Source organism: Lipotes vexillifer, unplaced genomic scaffold (genome assembly GCF_000442215.2).
Source record: "Lipotes vexillifer unplaced genomic scaffold, Lipotes_vexillifer_v1.1 scaffold430, whole genome shotgun sequence".
Classification (NCBI taxonomy): domain Eukaryota; kingdom Metazoa; phylum Chordata; class Mammalia; order Artiodactyla; family Lipotidae; genus Lipotes; species Lipotes vexillifer.
The window spans coordinates 180,258-197,399 of NW_006792737.1; the positions used below are offsets into that span (position 1 = coordinate 180,258).

At 34.4% G+C, this 17,142-nt stretch overlaps 1 protein-coding gene across 1 annotated transcript in view; it reads left to right on the forward strand.

Moving 5' to 3' along the window:
* The window catches only part of LOC103090956 (tolloid-like protein 1), a gene marked incomplete at its 3' end in the record, with an annotated part of 71,700 nt that extends 54,854 nt beyond the window's left edge, over positions 1-16,846 (forward strand). Inside the window, 3 exon segments of the mRNA XM_082931373.1 lie at positions 360-457; positions 8,497-8,621; positions 16,712-16,846. Coding sequence (XP_082787499.1) covers positions 360-457; positions 8,497-8,621; positions 16,712-16,846 — 358 coding nt within the window.
* Between the last annotated feature and the right edge of the window lie 296 nt (positions 16,847-17,142).

The window sequence follows — 17,142 nt, forward strand, 5'->3', positions numbered from 1 at the left end:
AAAAAAAAAAAAAAAAAAAAAAAAAACAGTAGTTTTAAAGAAACAAATATTTAGAGAAGGTGAAAGAGTATAGAAAGAAAAAAAATCCAAAGCATGCTTTTGGTAATCTACCTTTTTGCCAAAATTAACTTACTAATTAAATTCAGTATTAACTCTTTCAGGATGATATTCAAGTGCAAGCAGTGGCACTGGATGTACCCTTTTGCGAGTACCTGGGTGTTAGTGTGTAAATACAACGTCGTGAAGATCAGCGATCAGCCTTTGGTAGAGAGTAGATGCAGGAAGGGCTCTTCTGTTCTCTTTTCTGTCTGTTAAGAGGCTTCTGAAATGTTTTCTGTGCCTAATTCTTATGTCAAGAGTACAATTTTCTGAAGATGGAGCCTGGAGAAGTGAACTCACTTGGAGAAAGATATGATTTTGACAGTATCATGCACTATGCCAGGAACACCTTCTCAAGGTTGGAGTCTCAGGTTATACCTTTTGACTTTTAATTCCTTTCCTCTGTGTGGCTCCTCACAAAACTAAGCTTAACATTAGAACTAGAACCACTTTCAAATATCGCTGTCATAAAGTACAAAATATACTTGATTGGTGTTTATAGCCAACAACAGACATTTGAGACTTTAAAAACACATTTTCACATTTCCTATCAAATAAATAGATTCTAAGTAAAAATTAAATTGTTTTGAATTATTTAATATTCTTAAATCTTCAAAAAGTTCAATTAAAATGATTACCAAACCAATCTGCATGTTAAATTGGCAAAGCGCTATTAATGAAAATTAGGCATTTCAAGTCAAATAGCAAGCTCAGTTGTTGAGTTGGAATGTTACACTGTCATGTGACTTGTGTTTTTATTGTGTATTTTCTGTTGCTCAAGTATTAATTTCACTTGAAATATGCTATAGTAAAATAATTATCAGAGAACATTTTAGGAAGATATTTTACTTCATATACTTTCCAGTTATTAACCTTAAAATTATTTTGTTAGTGACTGAATGCTAATTTTTAAGAGTGTAATAAATTTGGGTTTTGATCTATTTCACTCTAAACAAGATGTCATCAAGGCAGTGGTTTCCAGGTAAGGAATGTGAAACTGTTAAAACCGTTGAAGTCATATCTTTTTCCCATTTTATACCCATTTTACAGTCATGTCCATTCCACTCATTCTTTTCTGATCACCATGCCCATTTCACAATTCATTAATGTCTATGTTTAAAGGCAGGGTCAGGAAGAAGACAGTAAATTCAAGTTAATTCCCTGTTTTTTTAAAAAAAATATGTGGTAATAAGTAGAGAAGGGTGTAAACAAATTCTTAACACTTGGATAAATATTTAAATTATGCTTCTTTATGACCAAACTTTATTATTAACATAATTGAGTGTTAACTGTATTTTAAAAATCATTTTATTCTGAAGTATATAATTGTTCAAATATAATAACTACCCAAATACTTATTGTTTTTTGAATTGAATTGAAGTTTTAGCAGAAATACATCCATAAACTTGGCCTGAAATTAATCTTAAAGAATTATAAAGCTTTGTTTTCATGCTTGGAATTGAGTTTTCTTAGAAACATGTGAAAAATGAGGATTTGGGTACTAGTTTAGCCAAAGTGCTTCTCTTATACTGTTGAGTTATATTAGTTAGAAATAAACTGAGTTTAGATTCTTTGGAATAGAGCAGGTACTGGAGAATGGAAAAGGTAATTTATTATTTCTGTCCCTGGTAGACAATGAACCTATACCAAAGTTTGAAACATACATTTTCCCTTATTCTGTACTCCTTTCATGTCTTTAAATTGTTGGTTTTCCATAAACCACGAGGTTCTTGCAATTTATCACCGCCTACACCTAACTTTGGAGTTGCATGACAACTAGCCTTGAGCTATTATTTTCTCTTATTGTTTCAAAATGTACCTATTCACTTTTCCCAAATAAACTTATATTCCTATAGTGAAAGTAACTGTATCTACCTGTTAGAAGAATTGATCCAATTCACATTATTTTTTTTTCTGAATTTCATGAGGAAATATTTCACACAGCTCTCAGCCACCACCTCCAAAGTATTTGATTTTTTTTTATTATTGTGGTAAAGAAACCTCAATATCAAATTTACTGTATTATCTAATTTTAAGTGTACAACGTAGTAGTATTAAGTACATTCATATTGTTGTGAAACAGATGTCCAGAAACTTTACATCTTGAAAAACTGAAACCTTATACCCATTAAACAACAACTCTCTTCTCTCCCCCTGCCCCACCGCCAGCCTCTGGACCACCTTTCTACTTTCTGTGTTTATGAATTTGGCTACTTTAAATACCAAGTAGAATCACACAGTATTTGTCTTTTTGTGACTGGTTTATTTCACCTAGCTTAAAATTCTTTAGGTTCATCTATGTTGTCGCATGTAACAGAATTTCCTTCCTTTTTAAGGCTGAATAATATTCCATTAGATGCATATACCACATTTTGTTTATTCATTCATTTGTTGATGGACATCTGAGTTGCTTTCACCTCTTGGCTACTGTGAATAGTGCTGCCATGAACATGGGTATGCAAATATCTCTTCCAGATCCTGTTTTCCATTCTTTTGGATATATACACAGAAGTAAGTGGGATTGCTGAACTATATGTTTAATTTTTTGAAGAAACTCCATAATTTTTTTCTTAGATGCTGCACTATTTCACAATCCCATCAACAGTGCATAAGTGTTCCAATTTCTCCATATCCTCACCAACATGTGTTCTTTTCTGTTTTGTTTTTTAATTTTTTGATAGTAGCCATCCTAATGGGTATGATGTGATGTCTCATTATGGTTTTGATTTGCATTTCTCTGATAATTAGTGATGTTGAGCATATTTTTATATGCTTGGCCATCAACATCACCAATTACTAGAGAAATGCAAATCAAAACTACAATGAGGTATCACCTCACACCAGGCAGAATGGCCATCATCAAAAAATCTACAAACAGGGCTTCCCTGGTGGCTCAGTGGTTACGGATCCGCCTGCCAATGCAGGAGACATTGGGTTCGAGCCCTTGTCTGGGAAGATCCCACATGCCACGGAGCAGCTAAGCCCGTGCACCACAACTACTGAGCCTGCACTCTAGAGCCCATGAGCCACAACTACTGAGCCTGTGTGCCACAACTACTGAAGCCCACACACCTAGAGCCCATGCTCCCAACAAGAGAAGCCACCACAATGAGAAGGCTGTGCACCACAATGAACAGTAGCCCCCACTCGCAGCAACCAGAGAAAAGCCCACATGCAGCAACGAAGACCCAACGCAGCCAAACATAAAATAAATAAAATAAAACAAATAAATTTATTTTTTTTTAATCTACAAACAATAAATGCTGGAGAGCGTGTGGAGAAATAGGAACCCTCTTGCACTGTTGCTGGGAATGAAAATTTATACAACCACTATGGAGAACAGTATGAGGTTCCTTAAAAAACTAAAAGTAGAACTACCATATGATCCAGCAATCCCACTACTGGGCATATACTCAGAGAAAACCATAATTCAAAAAGGCACATGCACCCCATTGTTCATTGCAGCACTATTTACAGTAGACAGGACATGGAAGTAACCTAAATGTCCATCAACAGAGGAATGGATAAAGAAGATGTGATACATATATACAATGGAATATTACTCAGCCATAAAAAGGAAAGAAATTGGGTCATATGTAGAGATGTTGATGGACCTAGAGACTGTCATACAGAGTGGAGTAAGTCAGAGAAAAACAAATATTGTATATATTTTTTTAATTAATTAATTTATTTTTTGGCTGTGTTGGGTCTTCGTTTCTGTGCGAGGGCTTTCTCTAGTTGTGGCAAGTGGGGGCCACTCTTTATCGCGGTGCGCGGGCCTCTCACTGTCGTGGCCTCTCTTGTTGCGGAGCACAGGCTCCAGACGCACAGGCTCAGTAGTTGTGGCTCACGGGCCCAGTTGCTCTGTGGCATGTGGGATCTTCCCAGACCAGGGCTCGAACCTGTATCCCCTGCATTGGCAGGCAGATTCTCAACCACTGCGCCATCAGGGAAGCCCCACAAATATTGTATATTGATGCATATACATGGATTCTTAAAAAAATGGTGTAGATGATCTTATTTGCGAAGCAGAAATAGATACACAGACATAGAGAACAAATATATAGATACCAAGGGGGAAGGAGGAGGGTATGATGAATTGGAAGATGAGGATTGACATATATACACTATTGATACTATGTATAAAGTAGATAACAAATGAGAACCTACTGTATAGCACAGGGAACTCAGTGCTCTGCGGTGACCTAAATGGGAAGGAAATCCAAAGAAGAGGGGATGTATGTATATGTATAGTTGATTCACTTTACTATACAGTAGAAACTAACACAACATTGTAAAGCAACTATACTCCAATAAATATTAGGGAAAAAAAAGAAAAAATCTCCATTCAAATCTGCATATTTTTAAATCAGTTTACTCCATTTTTCTATTGTTGAGCTGTAGAATTTCTTTGTATATTCTGGTCTCTTATCAGATATATATATCTTGCAAATATTTTATCTCCTTTTCACTTGATTGTTTCCTTTGCTGTGCACAAGATTTTTAATTAAAAGCCTAGTCCCACTTACCTGTTTTTGCTTTTGTTGCCTATGCTTTTGGTGTCATATCCAAGAACTCATTACCATATTCAATGTCATGAATCTTTTCCCCTATGTTTTCTTCTAAGAGTTTTATAATTTGGGGTCTTATGTTCAGGACTTGAATCTCATTTGAGTTATTTTTATATATGGTTTTGATAAGGGTCTAACTTGGTTCTTTGACACATGGATATCCAGTTTTCCCAACATCATTTGTTGTAAAGATTATATTTTCCCCATTGAGTCAATACCTTTAACACCATTGTTAAAGGTCATTATATACACTAGGGTGTATTTTATTCCTGTTCAATTCCATTGTTCTATAGGTCTGTCTTTATGCCAATATCACACCATTTTAGTTACTTAAGATTTGTAATATGTTTTGAAATCTGAAAGTGTGAGTCCTCCACCTTTGTTCTTTTTTTTCAAAATATATTTGTCTATTCAAGGTCCTAAGAGATTACATATGAATTTTAGAACTGTTATTTTTTCTATTTCCACAATAAATGCCATTTTGGTTTTGATAGGGATTATGTTGATTGTTTTGAGTAATGTGAACATCTTAACAAAGTCATCCAATCCATAAATATAGAATGTTTTTCCATTTGTTTGTGTCTTCTTTAATTTCTTTCAGTGATGTTTTGTAATTTTCAGTGTGTAAGTCTTTTGCTTCCTCGGTTAAGTTTATTCCCAAGTATTTTATTCTTTTTGATGCTATTTTAAATGGAATTGTTTTCTTAATTTCCTTTTCAGGTTGTTCACTGTTATTGTGTAGAAATGCAACTGATTTTTGAGTGTTGATTTTGTATCCTGCAACTTTGCTGAATTCATTTATCAGTTCTGATAGTTTTTGGGTGGACTCACTCGGATATTATACATATAGGATTATGTTATCTGCAAACAGAGATCACTTTACTTCTTTCTTTTCAACATGTATACTTTTTGACTCTTTGTCTTGCCTAATTTCTCTGACTAGGACTTTAAATACTATGTTGAATAAAAATGGTGAGAGCAAACATCCTTGCCATCTTCCCGATCTTAGATGAAAAGTTTTCAGTTTTTCATTGAGCGTGATATTATCTGTAGGTTTTTCATATATGACCTTTTATGTTGAGATAGTTCCCTTCTATTACTAGTTTGTTGAGTGCTTTTATCATGAAAGTGTGTTGAATTTTGTCAAATGTTTTTTCTGCATCAATTAGATGAACATGTGGCTTTTGCCCTTCATTCTGTTAATCTATTTGAAATTTTATAGTTTCTTCTATTCTGAACCCAGATAGGCTATAAAAGTTTTAGTTGTTTTCATCAATATTTCCCATGAGCAGATTTAGGTACTTACTGTGGGAAGAACAGGGCTGCATATAGGGGCTTTATATGCATAGATAATTTGTAATGTACATGCTTGCAAACTGGAACTGCCCATTTCTAATAAGAGAATTGTAAAATTTTATGAAGTTTTATGAAAAGCACAGTTAATTCACTCTTCTAATGTAGGTAAAACAAATGAAGATTAGTAAGTGACCCCATCTATGGTCTGTCTGAAAGAATGTTCAGGAAGAGCCTACATTGCTTAATGGCCTGGTTGTGGAAGGAGAGAATTGTTAACTTTCTGACCACAAAGAAAGATCAAAAGAATGGGTGACTGACACCCATACAAATGGAAGGCAGATTACCTCCGTAGATTAAATGAGCCAAAATTCATCATTCTATCACCTGTGTTTGAATATATCTTCTCCAAGATGTCCTTGACCTTTTAAAATTGAATCTTTGTTTTTTGAAAGCTGGAAAAAACAAAATTTTTCGAAAACTACGGGTTTTTTTTTTTTCAAAATAGGAATAGAAAATAGTGAATACTCCATTAGTACTGAAATACTGCAGAAGTTGTAACACTTCACTAATTTGGACTTACCTACTTAATGTATCTGTTGATTTGTGCAGCAAAGTTGAAGAATAACTTTTCTCAGTGCTACCCTATAGCTCAATTTCCCCTTCAGTTGCACTGGCCTAGCTGGAGTTGTATTTTATTAAGTGTGTGCAAGCTCTCACTTTTGATGATTAGTTCCCCCTCCCTACCTTCATCTGAGGTAGTATACATATTGAGTTTTGTAGAGACTTAGATTTGGTTTTAAAAGAGTTCCAGTATCTATTTGAGTTATCTAGGTTTTATCTAAAGATTACCACTCCTACCTAGAAGCTAGGGAGGTAAGTCGTAAGTTACTTATAGATCATGTCACACCTCTGTTTACCATCATCTACATATTAAGAGTTTTTCTCAGGTTAAAAGTTAAGCTTTGACACTCAAACAATGCATCCTCCCATCTCAGGGTTTCTGTATTTCTTAAAGTTCTTTCTGTCTATGACTCTCTATGCCCAGTTACCCACATTTACTTCACCTTCACTTCCTTGATGTTTGGCTAAAATGTCAACTTCCAAGTGAGCTTTTATTTGATCACTCTTTTTAAAGGCTATCCCATCAGTGGATAATCAATATCCATCTTCTCTTCCTTATTTTTCTCCAAAGTATCTGTTACTATCTCAGTTATCAATCTTTGTTAAAGACTTTCTCCTTCCATTAGAATGTGAGAATCTTAAGGGGAGGAATTTTTGTTTCTTTTATTTACTGCTATAAATCCAGGTCTATAGGTCTATAACAATGCTCATTAATTTTTTTTTTTTTTTTGGCCACGCCGCACGGCTTGCAGGATCTTAGTTCCCTGACCAAGGATCAAACCCATACCCCCTGCAGTGGAAGCGTGGAGTCCTAACCACTGGACCACCAGGGAATTCCCAGTACATATTTCTTAAAGGAAGAAAAAGTAGAGCTAAAATATTGTTCTTTTAACCTGCAGTTTAAATACAATTTTTCATTTAAAATTTTTGGAAAGAAGCTGTCCCATCATTCATCCCAGTTTCAAAGTTTCTTTGTTTTTTTAATAATCATATTTCTTAATTTAAAATACTTTTATAAAAAGTGTCTCTTTTATTCAATATTTCCTCACCATTTAGAATAGTCTCCCAATCCATTTAACTTTTAAGCTCAGTTACTTTCTTTAGAGCTACAAATGTTAATATTCACTGCAAAATTAGACTGTATCTTTAGTTTACTATATTCACAATTTTTAGTCATGCATAGCAAGTTTGTATTACAGCCTTGGATGTGAAAAAGCTCAGTATCTGTAGCTTAGCATTATTAGTGCATTGCTTAGGTTTTTTTGCTTATAAATTTTACCATGAAGTTTTTACACTATATATATATGTATGTGTGTGTTTGTATTTATGTGTGTGACAAGATTATTTTGCTTTAAACTTCCTAAAATTTGGCACTCTTTGTTTTTCCTTGTTCTTGTAACATATACTGTGATAATTTGACTTCAAAAAATACTTAGGTTAAATTAGTAGTTTAATTTAAAAATATTAACATACTTGTTGTGTTTGACTTTTACAAGTTTAGTAATCTAAAAAATATTTATTATAAGCTGTTCTTAAGAAAATAGATCTCTATGAGGAAGAATTGTTTGACAACTTGGTAATTTAAGTGTTTTTAGATCTTGAGCTACCAAAAAAGGAACCATAGTGTACTTGATAGGGACTATATATAATTTTAGATTTTAAAAAACAAATTATATACATTTTTAAGGAAAAAGTGAATGCCATCACTAACTTTATATTAGCCATACACATTTAGCCCACAATTTTCTTCTACTTTGATGAAAGTGTTTTGAAGGTCTGACACACTCTTTAAATATTAACACTGATATATTTCTCCTTTGATTGGTTTGAGTTTGAAAAAAAAAATTGTAAGGAGTATATGTGTTTTAATGTGGTGACTTATGTGTGACTTGCTTCTGCTTTTATTCAGGGGGATGTTTCTGGATACCATTCTCCCCTCACGTGATGATAATGGCATACGTCCAGCAATTGGTCAGCGAACCCGTTTAAGCAAAGGAGATATTGCACAGGCAAGAAAGCTATACAGATGTACAGGTATTGCACCACCCAAACTCAGAAGCATAATTGTGCCTGATAGTGCTCTTACAGATGAATAAGCCACAATTTTTTTTTTTCGGTACGCCGGCCTCTCACTGTTGTGGCCTCTCCTGTTGCGGAGCACAGGCTCTGGACGCGCAGGCTCAGCGGCCATGGCTCACAGGCCCAGCCGCTCCGCCGTACATGGGAGCTTCCCGGACCGGGGCACGAACCTGTGTCCCCTACATCAGCAGGCAGACTCTCAACCACTTAAAGGAAGGTCTTAATAACAATGTACCAATGTACCAACAATGTACATTGGTACAATGTACCAATGTACCAAGTGTACCAACACTAATGCCTTACTGGTCCAAGAAAGAAAAGATTCTGCTTCCAAACTGGAAATATTTATTACTCTATGCACCTCCTGTATACTCAAAATGCTTGAAATAGCTTATATCAAAGATACATGCTTGGGCTTCCCTGGTGGCACAGTGGTTGAGTGGTCTGCCTGCCGTTGCAGGGGACAAGGGTTCGTGCCTCGTTCCGGGAGGATCCCTCATGCCGCAGAGCAGCTGGTCCCGTGAGCCATGGCCACTGGGCCTGCACGTCCGGAGTCTGTGCTCCCCAACGGAAGAGGCCACAGCAGTGAGAGGCCCATGTACCACACACACACAAAAAAAGATACATGCTTAACACAGCTTTTCCCAAATTTTTTTGTTTATGGAAACTAATACCTATGGAATTTCACTTTTTGTTCCAGATACTAAGATCACAAGTGGGAAAATAACTATAAAAGTTTTAACTGGCTGCTATTCTAATAATTTGTGCAGACATTCAGAGATAAGATGGGTATATTAATCACTGAAGTTTTGCATAGGCTTTGCTTAAATTTTATTTATATATATATTTAATTATTGGGAAGTTATATTAACTAAGTTTACAGTGATTATTGGTACCAGTCCAGGAAACTTTCTTTGTAGAGTACAAGAGAGGGCTAGCTGATTCATTAACAAGTGTAATATTTTGCTCATTAACATACAGAAAAGTCTACATGGGGCAGAGAATGGTCTTCGTCTTCCCTTTATCCCGGTAATCAGCAGTCTGCTTGTGAAAGAGATCCTCTCTGGGGTGTGTGAGTGGTGGTGCATCTTCTTCTCTTCATAAATGATTCATTTGTTCTCTTGTTCTCTCTTTTTGGGGGCCTTCTTTTTCTTGTGACTCTCATTTTCTAAATGTATTCTTCTCTACTTGGATCTAATTTTAGGATTACTTTCCTTTTTAATTTCTAAACTCCTGAAGCTGAACTCTTCTTCTAATACAGTCTCTTGTCTTTATTTTCATTTTCTCTTAATATAGTTTTTCTGTAGTCCCATGAACTTTTGGCTTATAACTACTTCATACTTATGTCAGCTGTCAAACATAATATTCTCTCAGTAAATCTTCTTTAATTAAATGTCAAGTAACATAATAAAACTAGGAAAAAATAAAGTAAATTAATATCTAAAAATAAAGGAGCTTCTGAGGATTAGAATGTTCATTATTATATAAAAGTGTGTGTGTATTCACACATGAACCCACATACAAATCTATGTTTACAAATTTAAAAGTGTTGTTAAACATACAGTATATCCATGTCTATGGATGTACATCTGTGTGGCTGGAGGGATGGAAGACCAGTTTCAGTGTTCATGGAATTCGAATACTAGAAACTTTCTAAACACTCGTACATTAAATTTATTTTTTAATTAATATGAGGTTCTTTTTAGTTACCTAAAATATTAATCTCTTTAATTCCTTATATAATGCTCTGAGATTCCAGCCAGAATACTCTTGATATATGTGCTTATGTACAATTCTTGGCTAAAATATATTGCCAACATGCAAAAAGAATTTAGCTATTTTCCCACTTATTCATGGACCCATTTATTCTTCTCCCATAAAACATTCCTTAGTTCAGTTGATGGTACCACACAGAGATCTTCCCAAACCAGAACCTGGAGGACATTCTTACTTACTTCCTCCTTTTGCCTCACTTCCCACAACTAGTCAGTCCTGCTGCCTTCTTGGTATCTATCTCACGTTCTTGAAGTGAATCCCCTATCCTAGGGATCCTCATCTTTTGTCTGGATTGCTACAATGCTTCTTAAGTAAGCTCTTCCCTCCATCCTTACATCACTTTTGTTCTCTGGCCACACTGCTGTTCAAGTGACTTTTCAATATGTAAATCTTACTCTGCTTATTTTAGGATAAAGGCTGATTTCCTTCTCAATGTCTCCTTCAAGGTTTTCCCCTGTCTCTTCCCCCAGCCTCTTCTCTAGGTATTTCCCTTACAACCTAGTTTCTCACCTCTACTTCATTCAGCCCCTGACACTACAGTATGCTTGCCTCTTGCTTCTTCCTCCAGCCAGAAAACTCTTAACTGCCTCCTGGCTAAATCCTAACTCATATTCAGAATTTGGCTCCTATGTAACCTCCTACTTAAAAACCCGCTGGTCTCCCAGGATTCCCATGTTGCTAAATACTTTATTTGATTCTGGCCTTATGTCTTACTCCTATAATCATCAATTTACTTGTCATTTCCCACATTAGAGTATAATTAGAGTATAATCTTTAGGATTGGAGTTAGGCTTTTTCCTCAGGGTATTCTGAATCAGATATAAGTTAGGTTCTCAATAAGTAGTTGTTGTATGAATGAAATAGTTGCTTTAATATGGGAAAAGTACTGCACCAGATATTATGGCCACAGAGAAGGAAGCACAGATTATACACACAAATAGCCAATTATCTGTGGGATTATACAGAGAATATTACTTGTTGAGGAAGTAAATCTCAACAGTAAAGGATGCTAAAGCAGTTCTGAGAGGGGTGCCTAAACTGAGCTGCACCCTGGAATGAGGAAGGCTTCTTGGAGTTGGTATTTGTGCTTCATCTTCAGAGATGATTCAAACTTGGCTAGGGAGTTACTATTGAAATAGATTTTAAAATATTTCAGTAATTAATCTCACCATTATGGCTCAGATGACTTGGGATTTCTTTTAACATTCCTTATCTTAAAATAATTTTAAATCTAAATTTTATTTATTACATATAAAAGTTTACGGGAGGGCTTCCCTGCTGGCGCAGTGGTTGAGAGTCCGCCTGCCAGTGCAGGGGACACGGGTTCGTGCCCTGGTCCGGGAAGATCCCACATGCCGTGGAGCGGCTGGGCCCTTGAGCCATGGCTGCTGAGCCTGCGCGTCCGGAGCCTGTGCTCTGCAATGGGAGAGGCCACGACAGTGAGAGGCCCGCGTACCACAAAAAAAAAAAAAAAGTTTAAGGGAGCCATGGATGTATGAAAAAGTTAATTAGGTAGGCTAAGTTTATTAGATATAGCTTTATTTCTTCTCCTACTCTAGAGTTTATCAAGATTTGGGGGGAAGAGATTTATATAATGCATTATTGTCTGTTTTATTTACAGTTAGTAAAATTATAAATGTGTTCTTATAAAAAAATGGAAAAAGGATTCTCAACCTTTGATATATGGTGGATGTTGCAGACATTTGCTTGGGAAAATATCTGTAGATGTAAATACAATCAGCAGTAAATTTAACCATATTGTTAATAACACAAGAATTTGTAATAATTTCTCAGCCACACACAATCCAAGTAGCATTTATACAATTCAAACACAATTTTCTATCTTGGAAGAGGTAAGTTACACTAGAATCACGTGATGCAAAAGTGAGATGGATCATAGAATAAAGAACTTTTTATTATTAACTATTTTTTAACTTTGGTGAAACACACATAACATTAGACCTGTCCTATTAACAAATTTCTAATTGCACAATACAGTACTGTTAACTATATACACATAGCTTTACAGCAGATCTCTAGAACTTTTCCAGCTTGCATGACTGAAACTGAAACCCTATACCTATTGAACAGCAGCTCCCTGTTCCTGTCCTCCCAAACTCTGGCAGCCACCATTTTACTTTCCACCTCTTTGAGTCTGACTACTTTAGAAACCTCCTGCAGTATTTGTCCTTCTGTGTGTGGCTGGCTTATTGCACTTAGAATAGTGTCCTCAGGGTTCATCCATGTTGTTACAGCACATGACAGATTTCTTTCTGTTTTAAGGCTGAATAATATTCCATTGTATGTATATACCACATTTTCTTTATTCATTCATCCAGTGATGGACATTTAGTTTGTTTCTATCTCTTGGCTACTCTGAATAATGCTTCAATGAATATGTGAGTGTATGTATTTCTTCAAGATTCTGTTTTCAGTTCTTTTGCATCAATATCCAGAAGTAAAATTGCTGGATAATTTGGTAGTTCTATTTATAATAGCTGAGGAAACTCATACTGTTTTCCACAGTGACTGCACCATTTTAATTTCCTACCAACAGTTAAAGTGGTTCCAATTTCTCCACATCCTCACCAGCACTTGTTATTTCCTGTTTTTTGATAATGGCCATCTTAACAGGTGTGAGGTGATATCTCACTGTGGTTTTGATTTGCATTCCCCTGATGATTAGTGATGTTGAGCATTTTTTTCATGTATCTATTGGCCATTTGTATGTCTTCTTTGAACTGTCTATTCAAGTCCTTTGCCCATTTTAAAATTTGGTTATTTGTGGTCTGTTCTTTGTTTGTTTTTTTGCTATTGAGTTGTAAGAGTTCCTTATATATTTTGGATAGTAACCCCTTATGAGATGCATGATTTGCATATGTTTTCTTCCATTCCGAAGATTGCTTTTCACTCTATTGATTGTTTCCTTCACTGAACAGAAGATTTTTAGTTTGATGTAGTCCCTCTTGTCTATTTTTGCTTTTAAAGCCTGTACTTTTAGTGCCAATATCTGAGCAAGTATTGCCAAGATCACAGTTATGGAACTTTTCACATATGTTTTTTCTTCTAGGAATTTTACAATTTTGGGTCTTCCTTTTAACTGTTTAATCCACTTTGAGTTGATTTTTGTGTATAATGAAAGAAAAGGGTCCAATTTCATTCTTTTGTATGTATATATCTAATTTCCCCAACACCATTTATGGAAGAGACTATCCTTTCCATGTTGTATAGTCTTGGCAACCTTGCTGAAGATCCCATTTTACTGTTTAGATGTGGGTTTATTTTTGGCTCTTTATTCTGTCCCATTGGTCTATAAGTCTCTCTTATGCCAGTACCATACTCTTAATTACTGTAGATTTGTAATGTTTTGAAGTCAAGAAGTGTGAGGCTTCCAGCTTTGTTCTTTTTTCTCAAGGTTGTTTTGGCTATTTAGGGTTTGTGGTTCTATATGAGTTTTAAGACACTTTTCCCCATTTCTGCAAAAAACGCCACTGGGAATTTGATAGGGATTGCACTTAATCTGTAGATTGCTTTGGGTAGTAAGGATAACATTTTAACAATATTAAGTCTTCCAATCCATGAAAACATTCCTTTGTCTCCTTAAATTTCTTTCAGCAATGTTTTGTAGTTTTCACCTTACATATCTTTTGACTTACTGGTTAAGTTTATTCCTAAATATTTTATTCATTTTGGTGTTCTTATAAATGGGGTTGTTTTCTTAATTTCCTTTTCATATTGTTTGTTGTTAGTTTATGCAACTGATTTTGTGAGTTGATTTTGTATTCTGTAATTTTGTTGAGTATTTTTTTATTACCTCTAACAGTATTTTTTTTTTTGTCTGTGGAATCTTTATAATTTTGTACATACAAGATCATGACATCTGCCTAGAGAGATAGAAGTTTAACTTCTGAATTATGTTTCATTTTAGAGTAATTTTGATTAGGAGAGTGATAATAAATTGCCTTTGTATATTTCTTTATGCCTTTTTTCTCTTAAATAAGACTGCATTTTGTAGCTCAAAGATATATTCTAACAATTAAGCGCAGTCTTCCCACCTGTGTCAGAGGTATCTAAGGGTTAAAAAGAGAACTTTGGGCATCACAATACTTGACCCCTACAAAACAACTTTATGAAGTACATATAATAAGATAGCCACTTTACAGAAAAGAAAACTGAAGTTGAAGCTTTTGAGACTTGCTTGTATGACATAATTAACAAACGGTAATGCCATGACTCAACTTCTCTTTTCTCATCCACATAGCTTTCTGAGTAAATGGACAGACTATGTTTTTAACTTAGTAGTACCATCTTTCCCTTGCTAATTTTCCTTTAGTTCTTTTAATATTAAAGTTTTTTTATATATCTTCACATGAATCAACAAATGGCCAGGAAAATTGATGAAATTTTCTGAAATAGTGATCATGTAGCCTGGGACAGCCACACTTATTGAGGAAAATGCACAAATGATTATCACAACTTGACAATATTGTTTGTAGTTCTTAAATTATAAGCAGGTGCTGTATAATAGATTTACTTAATTTTTGAATTATATTCTGTTTTTTTACATTTTAGAGAGTATTTTATCTTTTTTATCAGAACCGTAGTGTTTGTTTACATTTATGAGTCAAATATATTTAATTTTTTAAATTCCACTTTAGGAAATCTAGTACCAGCATTCTATGTGGCTTAGTGGAGTTTTCAATTATTTCAAAATTTATTTCTAAACTACTGTAAATTGCAGCTTTTTTTCATTGAAACACACTCAATTCCCAAATGACTATTTAGCATCTAAACTGATCCTAGTTAGAAGTGCATTGTTTGCATTAATAAATCTTAACAAATTTTCCTTTTTCTAAAGGTTCTTGTAATGTCACATTTACCAGTATCCTTAGATGATTCTTGGAAAGTGCTGATTATATATTTTTTACCTTGAGCATTTTTGTTTCATTCTGAAGTTGCTTTTATCTGCCTATTCATCAGAATAAACACTACTTGCTCTTACTTTAAATTTATTTTGTTGTGCAAGCATAATATCTGTGTTTCTAAATAAATATTTATATCTTATCAGACTGTTTTTACAGCTCTATTTTATGTTTTCAAAGCCATCATCTTTGTTTCTTCATTTAAATCAAGATATGAAAGAACCATTTATAATTTATTGATTTGATGAGACAAGAGTTCACTTGCTGGGAGCTATGGTTCTATAATCTGGTAGTATATCAGTTTTTATTTCAGTCTCCTTCAGAGGGAAGGAGCTGTTCTTTCTAATTGTTGAGTGAAGGTTATAGACATGTTTATGTAAATCTTTATATAAACTGGCTGCAGTATAGGAATTATTCTTGAATTAAGGATACTTAAAGCAGCCTAGGTTCATGTGGCTCATACCATGTCTTGCAAAAACAACAAGAAAATCCATTATAGAATGCTTCTAACTACAAACCTTGGCTGAAACAGAGTTAATTATGCTCTGTTCTTGCCTTTGTTGAAATGGCCTATAGATATCAATCACACAGATCTTGAGGTTGTGTAGCTGATTATTATTTGCTATTTCAAATGACTGGTAATCACTTCCAAGAAATTAGAAAGGCTTAGTAAGAGGAAAATATAATTGCTTTTCAGTAATTTCTACTTATGATTGACAGAAAACAGAGAATAAATAAATGTCTACATCTTATTTGAAAATTTGTGTCTTCCGTGATGTTTTTATCTTTCAATTTTTTTCCAGTTTATTTTGAAAAAAGTTTTCATTGTATGTGACATTTTGGCACCTCTTATTGATTACTTATTCATTATTATTTAAGATTTCTTTTTTCAACCTTGATATGGTATTCATTATTAAAATTAACCTCACTCTATACCAAATATACTAATAGAATGTTTCTTGTGGTCCCAGAGCCACATCAACTAGGTATCCACTGGCCTGAAGCTGAATATGGGTGACGTGTAAGTTGGCTACTGGCTTCTTGAGAATGAATAAGAAAGGTTTCCATGAGGAAGAACTTTGTGGTTCTTCAGGTTATTTATCTCATTATCTTGTTATATGGTTAGCTATAGTAATCCAATTAAGTATACTGAAATTCTAGTAAGAAAGACGTAAAGAGAAATTACTTAGAAAGGAAAAGTGTTTTATAAAATACAAATATATATTCTTGTCTAACAGCAAAAGACTGGAGATTTTATTTATGAGGCCAATGTCTTTCATAAAAATTAGAGAAAAATCTTATCTTTTTCATCTTTTAAAAAAATCAAACTTTTTTTTTTTCTTTCAGCATGTGGAGAAACCCTACAAGAATCCAATGGCAACCTTTCCTCCCCAGGATTTCCAAATGGCTACCCATCTTATACACACTGCATCTGGAGAGTTTCTGTGATTGCAGGAGAGAAGGTAGTTTATCCCATCAAGAGTTCTCCTTTAATCTCAGATGCAAAGGTTCATTTTCTTTTAAATATAATTCACTTTGTTTTTTATTCTTGTTTGATTAATAAAATAGCTCAGAAATTTTATAATGGAAATTACTCAAACTCCAGGAATTTTTTGAAAGATGTAATTTTAAAAGAAATGGTAAATGGTCTAAAAGGGTTGACATAATACAAATTATGTACTCAGACACACTGAAATTAAGTTAAAAGTCAGTATCATATGGATAACTAGAAAAATCCCACACATTTTAAAATTGAGAAATATACATCAAATATCCAA